The sequence below is a fragment of the Pristiophorus japonicus genome, chromosome 8, assembly GCF_044704955.1.
Source record: "Pristiophorus japonicus isolate sPriJap1 chromosome 8, sPriJap1.hap1, whole genome shotgun sequence".
Taxonomy (NCBI): Eukaryota; Metazoa; Chordata; class Chondrichthyes; family Pristiophoridae; genus Pristiophorus; species Pristiophorus japonicus.
The window spans coordinates 27,290,347-27,305,134 of NC_091984.1; the positions used below are offsets into that span (position 1 = coordinate 27,290,347).

Below are 14,788 nucleotides of genomic sequence, written 5' to 3' on the forward strand. Positions count from 1 at the left end.
CTGCATCTGCCATGTGTTTGTCCACTCACTCAACCTATCTAAATCGACTTGCAGCAATTTTGCATTCTTCTCGCAGCTTACAATCCCATCTAGTTTTGTGTCATCAGCAAACTTGGAAATATATATACCCTGAAAAAGACCGGTTTATTCCTACTCTGTTTCCTGTCAGTTAACCAATTTTCAATCCATGCCAGCATAATACCCCCAATCCTATGTGCTTTAATTTTGCATACCAACCTCTTGTGTGTGACTTTATCAAAGACCTTCTGAAAATCCAAATACACTACATCCACTGGTTCTCCCTTATCTATTCTGATACATCCTTACTACACAGTATAAATGCACACGAGGCCCCATGCTTGAGAGAAGGTCAGTCTGTGACCTGTCCTTTATTTCATAGCACTCAAGTGATGGAAGTGGGTGGAGCTTCCCCTTTTATATCTGAAGGTCTAGGTTAGGAGTGTCTCCCACAAGTTCACCACCTAGTGGTCAGTGTTCTCACAGTGTACAACTTAGGTCAGATTATACATGGGTTACAATGACTGTGATCCCAAAGTCTTAATGGGATCACAGGTTGAGTCTCTCTGGTGGTTTACGCTTCCTTGTAGAGCCCCTGAGTTGGGGCTCCGGTTGTTGGGCGCTGGCCTGAGTGTCTGCTGTTTGCGGTGCCTCAGGCCTGTCCAGACTGCCCACAGTGACTGGGCTCTCCTCCCTTTGGTTCCTGTGTTCGGTCACCTGTGGTGGAGTGAACTCTACATCGTGTTCTTCCTCTGCTTCTTCTGTGGGGTTGCTGAACCTCCTTTTTGTTTGATCCACATGTTTGCGGCAGATTTGTCCATTGGTAAGTTTAACCACCAGAATCCTATTTCCCTCTTTGGCAACCACAGTGCCTGCGAGCCAATTGGGCCCTGCAGCATAGTTGAGGACAAAAACAGGGTCATTTACATGAATACATCGCGCCCTCACATTCCTGTCATGGTAGTCACATTGTGACTGGCGCCTGCTCTCGACAATTTCTTTCATGGCGGGGTGTAGAAGGGATAACCGGGTTTTGAGCGTCCTTTTCATTAGCAGCTCTGCGGGTGGAACCCCTGTGAGCGAGTGTGGTTGTGATCTGTAGGTCAACAGGAGGCGTGATAAGCGTCATTGTAGGGAACCCCCTTGGATTCTGAGCATCCCCTGTTTGATTATCTGCACTGCTCGTTCTGCCTGGCCGTTTGAGGCCGGCTTGAACGGTGCCGTTCCAACACGGTTAATTCCATTGCCTGCCATGAAGTCCTGGAATTTAGTGCTTATGAAGCACGGGCCATTGTCGCTGACCAAGATGTCCGGCAGACCGTGGGCGGCGAACATTGCCCGTAGACGTTCTACCGTGGCAGCGGATGTGCTTGAATTTAAAATGTCACACTCGATCCATTTGGAGTAGGCGTCTACTACAACCAAAAACATTTTCCCCATGAAAGGACCTGCGTAGTCCACATGGATGCGTGACCAAGGTTTGGTGAGCCATGGCCAGGGGCTAAGGGGGGCTTCCCTGGGCGCATTTCCCAGCTGGGCACACGTGTTGCACCTGCAAACACAAAGTTCCAGATTTGCATCTATCCCTTTCTGGGTGAAGAAGTTTCTCCTCATCTCGGTCCTAAATGGCTTACCCCTTATCCTTAGACTGCAACCCCTGGTTCTGGACTTCCCCAACATTGGGAACACTCTTCCTGCATCTAACCTGTCTAAACCCGTCAGAATTTTAAACGTTTCTATGAGATCCCCTCTCATTCTTCTGAACTCCAGTGAATACAAGCCCAGTTGATCCAGTCTTTCTTGATATGTCAGTCCCGCCATCCCGGGAATCAGTCTGGTGAACCTTCGCTGCACTCCCTCAATAGCAAGAATGTCCTTCCTCAGGTTAGGAGAACAAAACTGTACACAATACTCCAGGTGTGGCCTCACCAAGGCCCTGTACAACTGTAGCAACACCTCCCTGCCCCTGTACTCAAATCCCCTCGCTATGAAGGCCAACATGCCATTTGCTTTCTTAACCGCCTGCTGCACCTGCATGCCAACCTTCGATGACTGATGTACAATGACAACCAAGTCTCGTTGCACCTCTCCTTTTCCTAATCTGTCACCATTCAGATAATAGTCTGTCTCTCTTTTTACCACCAAAGTGGATAACCTCACATTTATCCACATTATACTTCATCTGCCATGCATTTGCCCACTCACCTAACCTATCCAAGTCACTGCAGCCTCATCGCATCCTCCTCGCAGCTCACATTGCCACCCAACTGAGTGTCATCCGCAAATTTGGAGATACTACATTTAATCTCCTCGTCTAAATCATTAATGTACAATGTAAACAGCTGGGGCCCCAGCACAGAACCTTGCGGTACCCCACTAATCACTGCCTGCCATTCTGAAAAGTACCCATTTACTCCTACTCTTTGCCTCCTGTCTGACAACTAGTTCTCAATCCATGTCAGCACACTACCCCCAATCCCATGTGCTTTAACTTTGCACATTAATCTCTTGTGTGAGACCTTGTCGAAAGCCTTCTGAAAGTCCAAATATACCACATCAACTGGTTCTCCCTTGTCCACTCTACTGGAAACATCCTCAAAAAATTCCAGAAGATTTGTCAAGCATGATTTCCCTTTCACAAATCCATGCTGACTTGGACCTATCATGTCACTTCTTTCCAAATGTGCTGCTATGACATCCTTAATAATTGATTCCATCATTTTACCCACTACTGATGTCAGGCTGACCGGTCTATAATTCCCTGTTTTCTCTCTCCCTCCTTTTTTAAAAAGAGGGGTTACATTGGCTACCCTCCACTCGATAGGAACTGATCCAGAGTCTATGGAATGTTGGAAAATGACGGTCAATGCATCCGCTGTTTCCAAGGCCACCCCCTTAGGTACTCTGGGATGCAGTCCATCAGGCCCTGGGGATTTATCGGCCTTCAATCCCATCAATTTCCCCAACACAATTTCCCGACTAATAAAGATTTCCCTCAGTTCCTCCTTCTTACTAGACCCTCTGACCCCTTTTATATCCGGATGTTTGTGTCCTCCTTAGTGAATACCGAACCAAAGTACTTGTTCAATTGGTCTGCTATTTCTTTGTTCCCCGTTATGACTTCCCCTGATTCTGACTGCAGGGGACCTACATTTGTCTTTACTAACCTTTTTCTCTTTACATATCTATAGAAACTTTTGCAGTCCATCTTAATGTTCCCTGCAAGCTTCCTCTCGTACTCTATTTTCCCTGTCCTAATCAAACCCTTTGTCCTCCTCTGCTGAGTTCTAAATTTCTCCCAGTCCCCGGGTTCACTGCTATTTCTGGCCAATTTGTATGCCACTTCCTTGGCTTTAATACTATCCCTGATTTCCCTTGATAGCCACGGTTGAGCCACCTTCCCTTTTTTATTTTTACGCCAGACGGGGATGTACAATTGTTGTAGTTCATCCATGCGGTCTCTAAATGTCTGCCATTGCCCATCCACAGTCAACCCCTTAAGTATCATTCGCCAATCTATCCTAGCCAATTCACGCCTCATACCTTCAAAGTTACCCTTCTTTAAGTTCTGGACCATGGTCTCTGAATTAACTGTTTCATTCTCCATCCTAATGTATAATACCACCATATTATGGTCACTCTTCCCCAAGGGGCCTCGCTCAACAAGATTGCTAATTAATCCTCTCTCATTACACAACACCCAGTCTAAGATGGCCTCCCCCCTAGTTGGTTCCTCGACATATTGGTCTAGAAAACCATCCCTTATGCACTCCAGGAAATCCTCCTCCACCGTATTGCTTCCAGTTTGGTTAGCCCAATCTATATGCATATTAAAGTCACCCATTATAACTGCTGCACCTTTATTGCATGCACCACTAATTTCCTGTTTGATGCCCTCCCCAACATCACTACTACTGTTTGGAGGTCATTGTTTCTGCTCCCAATACTTAACCAGTCATCCATTCTGGAAAATAAATGTGTGGCAGTCTGGTGAGAACAAATTGGACTGAGCTGTGATGCACCCCAAGTAAAAGTGGCCTATTGACATTTGTTGTCCGGGCTTTCAAATAAAGAACAGCAACTTGGGAGACACTGGAACAGAATTCAAATATGGGCCACTACTTTTATGAAAAGAGAGAGTGTAGAGAAAGAACATTTTGATGGGAGAATACAAATGTGTTACTCTTTTGACTTGCTTAAACTTCAGTCATTGTTACTTCTGCTCCAGTGATTTAACACTCGAACTGTGTTTTGTTGAAAAAGTAAGACTTTTCTGTTCTTCAGGAATATTCTGCCAAAGTTGATGATTAGCACGGCAATTGGAACTACTTATTTTTATGTTTTATGTAGAGCTGAACAACAAAGAAACGAAGCCCTCTTTAATGCTGAGGAACTTTCTGCGACTTTCAAACGGTACAAGGAAAAGACTACAGAAAAAATGACAATGGTGAGGCAGGATGTACATTAGTTGTTCAGTGTAAGTATAACATATGCAGAAATGTTTGATCTGTTATTTTATCTTTTGTATTATAGTTTCGAGCTGAGGAAGAGGATTGGCACAACAGGTTGGATCACTATGATAAGGACAGAGCAGAGTTATTCGAGAAACGTACTAATTTAGAAAAAGAATTGGAACACAAGAATGAGGAAATCAGGTTAACTCTTAATCATTCTAAAATTACTTTCCTAGATTGTATTTACGGTGTATTTATCTATTGAGTTAGCTGATTAATTGCACATGTACTTTTGAGCCAGAGTTAACTTTCTTTTTAAATTTAAAAAAAAAACTGATGCAATTTTCTACAATAAAATGCAGATGAGTACTCCTATATAATAGAGGTTCATATTCGCCTTTCCCTGATCAAGCAATCTCTTGCTAGACATTTAAAGTCATAATTGTCCAAATTCTTGACTTTAGTGGAGCTCCCTGCCAGAAAAAGGGACAAAGGTGGTATTTATCCATTGCTAGCCGTTGGCTATTGAGAAAGGGTCACAATGATATCACTGTCTCAAATTATGCTACCATTTTTGTGTTTGTGCCCACTGAAACCGATTTACATCGATATCAAAATGGTAGTACTGTGTAACTGCAGACAAAGTGTAAATTATATCTAATAAAGATTTTTTTAATATAGTTGTGGAATTTGTTTTGGGATTTTATTTCAATGTTCAGTCTAGCAAAAGTAGATTTCATTATGCATAAGTTGACAGTCCATGCTGTGTCATGTGGAACTTAAATGTTGCAATGCGAGACACTAAATCTTGATTAGCTAAGTTTAAAATATATCGTGGGAGGTGATCTTTTGACTTCCAAAATTATATTTCCGCAGATCTCTCGTCACTTCGTATCAAATAATAACATGGTCTTCGATGATGCTTGCAATATTCTGATTTGGTTCATATATATTGAGTTGAATCATTTGGAATTATTACATTGTATTGAAAATTTGATTATGACTCTGACGTGATTGATGTCCCGTCTTCACACTGATGGTCACCATTGTCCATATACTCAGAATCATAGAATGGTTACTGTACAGAAGGAGGCCATTCGGCTCGTCGAGCCCATGCTAGCTCTCTGCAAGAGCACTTCAGCTTTTCCCACTCCCCTGCCCTTTCCCTGTAGTCCTGCAATTGTTTCCTTCAGGTACTTATTGAAAGCCTTGATTGAATCTGTCGCCACCATCCTTTCAGGCAATGCATTACAGATCATAACCACTCGATGCGTAGAAAAGCTTTTCCTCATGTTGCCTTTGGTTCTTCTGCCAGTCACCTTAAATCTGTGTCCTCTGGTTCTCGACCCTTCTGCCAATGGGAACAGTTGCTCTCTATCTGCACTTCTCATGATTTTGAACATATCTATCAAATCTCCTCTCAACCTTCTCAGCGCTAAGGAGAACAACCCGAGCTTCTCCAGTCTATCCACATAATTGAAGTCCTTCATCCCTGGAACCATTCTTGTAAATATTTTCTGCACCCTCTTCACATCCTTCCTAAAGTGCCCAGAATTGGATGCAAACCAGTGTTTTATAAAGGTTCATCATAACTTCCTTGCTTTTGTACTCTATGCCTCTTGTTATGAAGCCCACGATCCCATATGCTTTTTTTAACTGCTTTCTCAACCAGCCCTGCCACTTTCAACAATTTGTGCACATGTACCCCCAAGTCTCTCTGTTCATGCACCCACTTTAGAATTGTAGCCTTTAGTTTATATTGTCTCTCCTATTACTATCCTCCACACTGTTCACTACCAAGTTTTGTGTCATATGCAAATTTCAAAATTGTGCCCTGTACACCCAAGTCCAAGTCATTAATATGGATCGAGAAAAGCAGTGGTATTCCTGCTGGGGAACACCACTGTTTACCTTCCTCCAGTAAAAAAAACAACCGTTCTCCACTGCTCTAACTTAGCCAATTTTGTATCCATACTGCCAATGTCCCTTTTATTCCATGGACTTCAACTTTGCTGGCAAGCTTATTATGTGGCACTTTATCAAATGCCTTTTGGTCCATGTACACTACATCATCAACAATAACAACAACTTGTATTTATATAGCACCTTTAATGTAGTAAAGCATCCCAAAGGGCTTCACAGGAATGTTATAAGATAAAACAAATAAACTTGACACCAAGCCACATATGAAGAAATTTATGGCAGATGACCAAAAGCTTGGTCAAAGAGGTAAGTATTAAGGAGCGTCATAAAGGACGAAAGGGAGGTAGAGAGGCGAAGAGGTTTAGGGAGGGAGTTCCAGAGTTTGGGGCACAGGCAGCTGAAGGCACGTCCACCAATGGTTGAGTAGTTATAATCAGGGATGCTCAAGAGTGCAGAATTTGAGGAGCGCAGACATTTCGGAGGCTGAAGGAGATTACAGCGATAGGGAGGGGCGAGGTTATGGAGGGATTTGTAAATAAGGATGAGAATTTCGAAATCGAGGCATTGCTTAACCGGGAGCCAATATAGGTCAGCGAGCACGGGTGATGGTTGAGCGGGACTTGTTGCGAGTTAGAATACGGATTGCCGAATTTTGGATGCCCTCAAGTTTATGTAGGGTAGAATGTGGGAGGCCAGCCAGGAGTGCGTTGGAGTAGTCAAGTCTAGAGGTAACAAAGGCATGGATGAGGGTTTCAACAGAAGATGAGCGGAGACAGGCAATGTTACCGCATTGTTCTCATCAACCCTCTCTGTACCTCATCAAAAAAACTCAATCAAGTTAGTTAAACGCGATTTGCCTTTAACAAATCCGTGCTGACTTTCCTTAATTACTCCACACTTGTCCAAGTGACTGTTAAGTTTGTCCCGGATTATCATTTCTAAAAGCTTCCCCACTACCGAGGTTAAACTGACTGGCCTGTGGTTACTGGGTTTATCCTTGCACCCTTTATTGAACAAGGGTGTAATGTTTGCATTTCACCAGTCCTCTGGCATCACCCCCATATCTAAAGAGGATTGGAAGATTATGGCCAGTACCTCCGCAATTTCCACCTTTTACTTCCCTCAGCTTCCGAGGATACATCCCATCTGGTCCTGGTGACTTACCTACTTTAAGTATAGCCAACCTTTCTAGTGCCTCCTCTTTATCAAAATTTAGCTCATCCAGTATCTCAACTACCTCTTTTACTATAACTTTGGCAGCATCTTCCTTGGTAATGACAAATACAAAGTACAGGTACAACGTCTGAACTTCGCCAACCTCGGGACTGAATCTATACCGGATTTTGGACCTCGCTATTGGCGCTCCTCGCCGCTCGCCGATTCTCACCACCTGCGGCCCCATGGCGCTACATTTTTACCGGTCTCCTTGAGGAACAGTGGAGGACTTATAAGGAGCTCTTTCATAGTGTGCAACAAAAATATATTAGTGAAAAAGAAGAGTGGTAAGAGAAGGGATAACCAGCCGTGGATAACCAAGGAAATAAAGGAGAGTATCAAATCAAAGACCAATGCGTATAAGGTGGCCAAGGTTAGTGGGAAACTAGAAGATTGGGAAAATTTTAAACAACAGCAAAGAATGCCTAAGAAAGCAATAAAGAAAGGAAAGATAGATTACAAAGGTAAACTTGCGCAAAACATAAAAACAGACAGTAAAAGCTTTTACAGATATATAAAACAGAAAAGAGTGACTAAAGTAAATGTTGGTCCCCTAGAAGATGAGAAGGGGGATTTAATAATGGGAAATGTGGAAATGGCTGAGACTTTAAACAATTATTTTGCTTCGGTCTTCACAGTGGAAGACACAAAAACCATGCCAAAAATTGCTGGTCATAGGAATGTGGGAAGGGAGGACCTTGAGACAATCACTATCACTAGGGGGGTAGTGCTGGACAGGCTAATGGGACGCAAGGTAGACAAGTCCCCTGGTCCTGATGAAATGCATCCCAGGGTATTAAAAGAGATAGCGGAAGTTATAGCAGATGCATTCGTTATAATCTACCAAAATTCTCTGGACTCTGGGGAGGTACCAGCGGATTGAAAAGCAGCTAATGTAACGCCTCTGTTTAAAAAAGGGGGCAGATAAAAGGCAGGTAACTATAGGCCGGTTAGTTTAACATCTGTAGTGGGGAAAATGCTTGAAACTATCATTAAGGAAGAAATAGCGGGACATCTAGGTAGGAATAGTGCAAACAAGCAGACGCAGCATGGATTCATGAAGGGGAAATCATGTTTAACTAATTTACTGGAACTCTTTGAGGATATAATGAGCATGGTGGATAGAGGTATACCGATGGATGTGGTAGAAACATAACCGCCATTCAATGAGTTCATGGCTGAACATGCAACTTCAGTACCCCATTCCTGCTTTCTCGCAATACCCCTTGATCCCCCTAGTAGTAAGGACTTCATCTAACTCCTTTTTGAATATATTTAGTGAATTGGCCTCAACAACTTTCTGTGGTAGAGAATTCCACAGGTTCACCACTCTCTGGGTGAAGAAATTCCTCCTCATCTCGGTCCTAAATGGCTTACCCCTTATCCTTAGACTGTGTCCCCTGGTTCTGGACTTCCCCAACATTGGGAACATTCTTCCTGCATCTAACCTGTCTAACCCCGTCAGAATTTTAAACGTTTCTATGAGGTCCCCTCTCATTCTTCTGAACTCCAGTGAATACAAGCCCAGTTGATCCAGTCTTTCTTGATATGTCAGTCCCGCCATCCCGGGAATCAGTCTGGTGAACCTTCGCTGCACTCCCTCAATAGCAAGAATGTCCTTCCTCAGGTTAGGAGACCAAAACTGTACACAATACTCCAGGTGTGGCCTCACCAAGGCCCTGTACAACTGTAGCAACACCTCCCTGCCCCTGTACTCGAATTCCCTCGCTATGAAGGCCAACATGCCATTTGCTTTCTTAACCGCCTGCTGTACCTGCATGCCAACCTTCAATGACTGATGTACCATGACACCCAGGTCTATTTGCACCTCCCCTTTTCCTAATCTGTCACCATTCAGATAATAGTCTGTCTCTCTGTTTTTACCAGCAAAGTGGATAACCTCACATTTATCCACATTATACTTCATCTGCCATGCATTTGCCCACTCACCTAACCTATCCAAGTCGCTCTGCAGCCTCATAGCATACTCCTCGCAGCTCACATTGCCACCCAACTTAGTGTCATCCGCAAATTTGGAGATACTACATTTAATCCCCTCTAAATCATTAATGTACAGTGTAAACAGCTGGGGCCCCAGCACAGAACCTTGTGGTACCCCACTAGTCACTGCCTGCCATTCTGAAAAGTACCCATTTACTCCTACTCTTTGCTTCCAGTCTGACAACCAGTTCTCAATCCATGTCAGCACACTACCCCCAATCCCATGTGCTTTAACTTTGCATATTAATCTCTTGTGTGGGACCTTGTCGAAAGCCTTCTGAAAGTCCAAATATACCACATCAACTGGTTCTCCCTTGTCCACTCTACTGGGAACATCCTCAAAAAATTCCAGAAGATTTGTCAAGCATGATTTCCCTTTCACAAATCCATGATGATTTGGACCTATCATGTCACCTCTTTCCAAATGCACTGCTATGACATCCTTAATAATTGATTCCATCATTTTACCCACTACCGATGTCAGGCTGACCGGGCTATAATTTCCTGTTATCTCTCCCTCCTTTTTTAAAAAGTGGGGTTACATTGGCTACCCTCCACTCGATAGGAACTGATCCAGAGTCAATGGAATGTTGGAAAATGACTGTCAATGCATCCACTATTTCCAAGGCCACCTCCTTAAGTACTCTCGGATGCAGTCCATCAGGCCCTGGGGATTTATCGGCCTTCAATCCCATCAATTTCCCCAACACAATTTCCCGACTAATAAGGATTTCCCTCAGTTCCTCCTCCTTACTCGACCCTCTGACCCCTTTTATATCCGGAAGGTTGTTTGTGTCCTCCTTAGTGAATACTGAACCAAAGTATTTGTTCAATTGGTCTGCCATTTCTTTGTTCCCCGTTATGACTTCCCCTGGTTCTGACTGCAGGGGACCTACATTTGTCTTTACTAACCTTTTTCTCTTTACATATCTATAGATACTTTTGCAATCCGTCTTAATGTTCCCTGCAAGCTTCTTCTCGTACTCTATTTTCCCTGCCCTAATGAAACCCTTTGTCCTCCTCTGCTGAGTTCTAAATTTTTCCCAGTCCCCGGGTTCGCTGCTATTTCTGGCCAATTTGTATGCCACTTCCTTGGCTTTAATACTATCCCTGATTTCCCTTGATAGCCACGGTTTAGCCACCTTCCCTTTTTTATTTTTACGCCAGACAGGAATGTACAATTGTTGTAGTTCATCCATGCGGTCTCTAAATGTCTGCCATTGCCCATTCACAGTCAACCCCTTAAGTACCATTCGCCAATCTATCTTAGCCAATTCACGCCTCATACCTTCAAAGTTACCCTTCTTTAAGTTCTGGACCATGGTCTCTGAATTAACTGTTTCATTCTCCATCCTAATGCACAGCCTCAAAATACGGGGGAGCCGAGTTGAGAAGGAATTTCTTCTCTGAGGGTTGTGAATCTGGAATTCTCTGCCCAAGGAAGCAGTTGAGGCTAGCTCATTGAATGTATTCAAGTCACAGATAGATATATTTTTAACCAATAAGGGAATTAAGGGTTACTGGGAGCGGGCGGGTAAGTGGAGCTGAGTCCACGGCCAGATCAGCCATGATCTTATTGAATGGCGGAGCAGGCTCGAGGGGGTAGATGGCCTACTCCTGTTCCTAATTCTTATGTTCTTGGGTCCCTCACCGCCTGATGTCGCTATCTTGGCCGCCTCAAAAATGTCCAGTTTTCGGAATTCCGGATTCGGGACGTTGTACCTATACTCATTTAGTCCCTCTGCCTCCATGCATAGGTCTCCATTTTGTTTCCTAATTGTCCCACCCCTCTTTCTACCCATTTACTATTTATATGTCTGTCGAAGACGTTTGGATTCCCTTTTACATTAGCTGCCAATCTGTTCTCGTACTCTCTCTTTGCCCCCCTTATTTCCTATTTCACTTCTCCTTTGAACTTTCAATATTCAGCCTGGTTCTCATTTGTCATACACCCCCTTTTTCTGCTTCATCTTACTCTTGATCTCTTTCATCATCCAGGGAACTCTGACTTTGGTTGTCCTACCTTCCCCCGCCGCAGGAATGTACCTTGACTATACCTGAACCATCTCCTCTTTAAAGGCAGCCAATTGTTCCACTCCAGTTTTGACTGCCAATCTTTGATTCCAATTTACCCGGGCCAGATCCATTATCAACCCACTGAAATTGGTTTTCCTCCAATTAAGTATTTTTACTCTAGATTGCTCCGTGTCCTTTACCATCGATAGTCTAAACCTTATGATACTGTGATCACTGTTCCCTAACTGTTCCCCTACTGCCACTTGTTCCACTTGTCTCACCTCATTGCCCAGAACCAGATCCAGCAATGCCTCCTTGCTCGTTGGGCTGGAAACGTACTGATCAAGAAAGTTTTCCTGAACACAATTCAGAAATTCTTCCCCCTCTCTGCCCTTTACACTATTACTATCCCAGTCTATATTAGGATAATTGAAGGCCCCCATTATCACTACTCTATAGTTCTTGCACCTCCCTGTAATTTCCCTGCACATTTGCTCCACTATATCCTTCCTACTAGTTGGTGGCCTATAGAATATACCTAGTAGTGTAATGGCACCTCTATTGTTTCTTAACTCTAACCAAATAGATTCTCCCTTGACCCCTCCAGGACGTCCTCTCTCTCCAGCACTGTAATATTCTCCTTAATCAATAGTGCCACCCCACCAACTTTCTTTCCTTCCCTATCTTTCTTGAACACCTTGTATTCAGGAATATTTAATACCCAATTCTGCCCTTTTTTGAGCCAGGTCACCGATATCGCCACATTCTTATGTGGCTATTTGCACTTGCAGCTCACCAACCTTATTTACTATGCTTTGTGGATTTACACAGATGCACTGTAAAACCTGTCTTAGACCACCTTGTTTTCTCTTAGTCTGACTCCACCTAATACCATACTATTTCTTACTCTAGTACTATCTGTCTCTCTCAATCCTTTGTGCACCTTGTTTCTCCTTTCTAATGCTGCATCCTGGTGCCCATCCCCCTGCCAAATTAATTTAAGCCCTCCCCAACAGCACTAGCAATCTCTTTCCCCCCCCCCCCCCCAGGATGATATTGATCCTGACACAGTTGAGGTGCAACCCATCTGGCCTGTACAGCTCCCACCTTCCCCAGAACCGGTCCCAATGTCCCAGGAATCTAAAGCCCTCCCTCCAGCACCATCTCTCCAGCCATACATTCATCTGCTCTATCCTCCTTTATCTATACTCATTAGCTCATGGCACCGGGAGTAATCCGGAGATTACTACCTTTGACGTCCTATTTAATCTCTTTACTAGCTCTGTAAAATCCCTCTTTCTTCCCATGTTGTTGATACCGATATGGACCACAACCTCTGGCTGTTCACCCTCTCTCCTCAATGTTCTGCAGCCACTCAGTGACCACTTAACTGGACAAGCCACATAAATACTGTGGCTACTAGAGCAGGTCTGAGCCGAGGTATTCTGAGACGAGTGTCTCACCTCCTGACTTCCCCAAAGCCTTTCTAGGCATAATTCAGGAGTGATGGAATACTCTCCACTTGCCTGGATGAGTGCATTTCCAACAACGCCTCAAGAAGCTTGACACCATCCAGGACAAAGTAGCTTGCATGATTAGCACCCCATCCATCACTTTAAACATTCACTCGCTCCACCACCGATGCACTGTGGCTGCAGTGTGTACCACCTACAAGATGTACTGCAGCAACTCGCCAAGGCTTCTCCGACAGAACCTCCAAAACCTGTGACCTCTACCACCTCGAAGGACAAGGGCAGCAGGCGCATGGAAACATCATCCCCTCCCAAGTTCCCCCCAAGTCGCACACCATTCTGACTTGGAATTATATCGTCGTTCTTTCATCACTGGGTCAAAATCATGGAACTCCCTCCCTTACAGCACTGTGGGAGTACCTTCACCACACGGACTGCAGTGGTTCAAGGAGGCGGCTCACCACCCCCACCTTCTTCAGGGCAATTTGGGTTGGGTAATAAATGCTGGTCTTGCCAGCGAAGCCCACATCCCAGGAACAAATTTTTTAAAAAATGTGCAAATGTGCTAAATTAAATAGATAACCTGAACATTGCAAGCATTTCTGTCAAAAATGCATGAATTGCTTCCCCATTATTTTTCAGTTGTTTGATATAACTGCACAGCACAGGAGCAATAAGGTTATTGTTAAACCATTAATGAATAAAAGTTGTTAAATGTGTATATAATACAAATAAGTGCATAATAGGTGCAGCATGTCTAGTGAACAAATGGCATGTACACCAATAATCACTTTTATAATTTGTTTTATACATAGGTTATTAATGGGACAGTCTTGCGATGTAAAGGTGGTTCAAAAGGAGCTGGAGACTAAAAATGCAGGATTGTTTTCAATTTTGACGGAATCCAAAGAAAAGATTAAGATGTTAGAAAATGAACTAGCCGATAAAAAGACCATTTTGAATGACCGAGATACCTTGAGGGTAGAGAATGCAGAACTAAGGTTACTTACAACTTGCCAAAATGACAAAATGCTTCAGTTCAATAAAGAGTTAGAGGTCACCAAATTGGAGATGAGGAACTTGGAGTCAATTATACAACTGCAACGGACAGGAAGTAAAGAGGTAAGTTGGACATTAAATGTTGAAGTGTCAATGGGACACCAGACTTGTGTACACTGTTTTTCACATCGTGACATGTCTTTCCTTTTGTTCCCAATAAAGCCCAAATCCTTCCAAGACTTGAATAATGCTAACATCTCACATGATGCGAGCTGTAGTCTGCTACGTGTCAGGTGGTTTCTTCCTGTTCAAGAACTTCTGGAATCTTAATTGCCAGATGTGCAAGATGTCTTGCTTTTCACATTTTGTTGTTTTGGTTCCTTGGCTCAGTGGTAGCATTCTTGCCTCTGAATCAGAAGGCCATAGGTTCAAGCCTTACTCCAGAGACTTTGAGCATATCAACTGGGCTGACAATTCATTGCCGTGTGGACAGAGTGCTGCATTGTTGGAGGTGCCAACTTTTGGATCAGAAGTTAAATTGATGCCCTGCCTATCTTAATGAGTGGCCATAAAAGATCCCATGGCACTGTTCAAAGAAGAGCAGGTGTTCACCTGGTATCCTGTCCAACATTTATCCCTCAACCAACATCACTAAAACAGATTATCTGGTCATTTATTTCATTTCTTTTT

The 14,788-nt window shown here is 43.6% G+C and overlaps 1 protein-coding gene across 2 annotated transcripts in view; it reads left to right on the top strand.

Moving 5' to 3' along the window:
* The window catches only part of ccdc18 (coiled-coil domain containing 18), a 235,617-nt gene that overhangs the window by 56,924 nt on the left and 163,905 nt on the right, over positions 1–14,788 (top strand). For both annotated transcript variants that reach the window (XM_070886607.1, XM_070886608.1), the window contains exons 7-9: positions 4,369–4,465; positions 4,552–4,673; positions 13,915–14,221. In XM_070886607.1, coding sequence (XP_070742708.1) covers positions 4,369–4,465; positions 4,552–4,673; positions 13,915–14,221 — 526 coding nt within the window. The remainder of the gene's footprint in view (positions 1–4,368; positions 4,466–4,551; positions 4,674–13,914; positions 14,222–14,788) is intronic.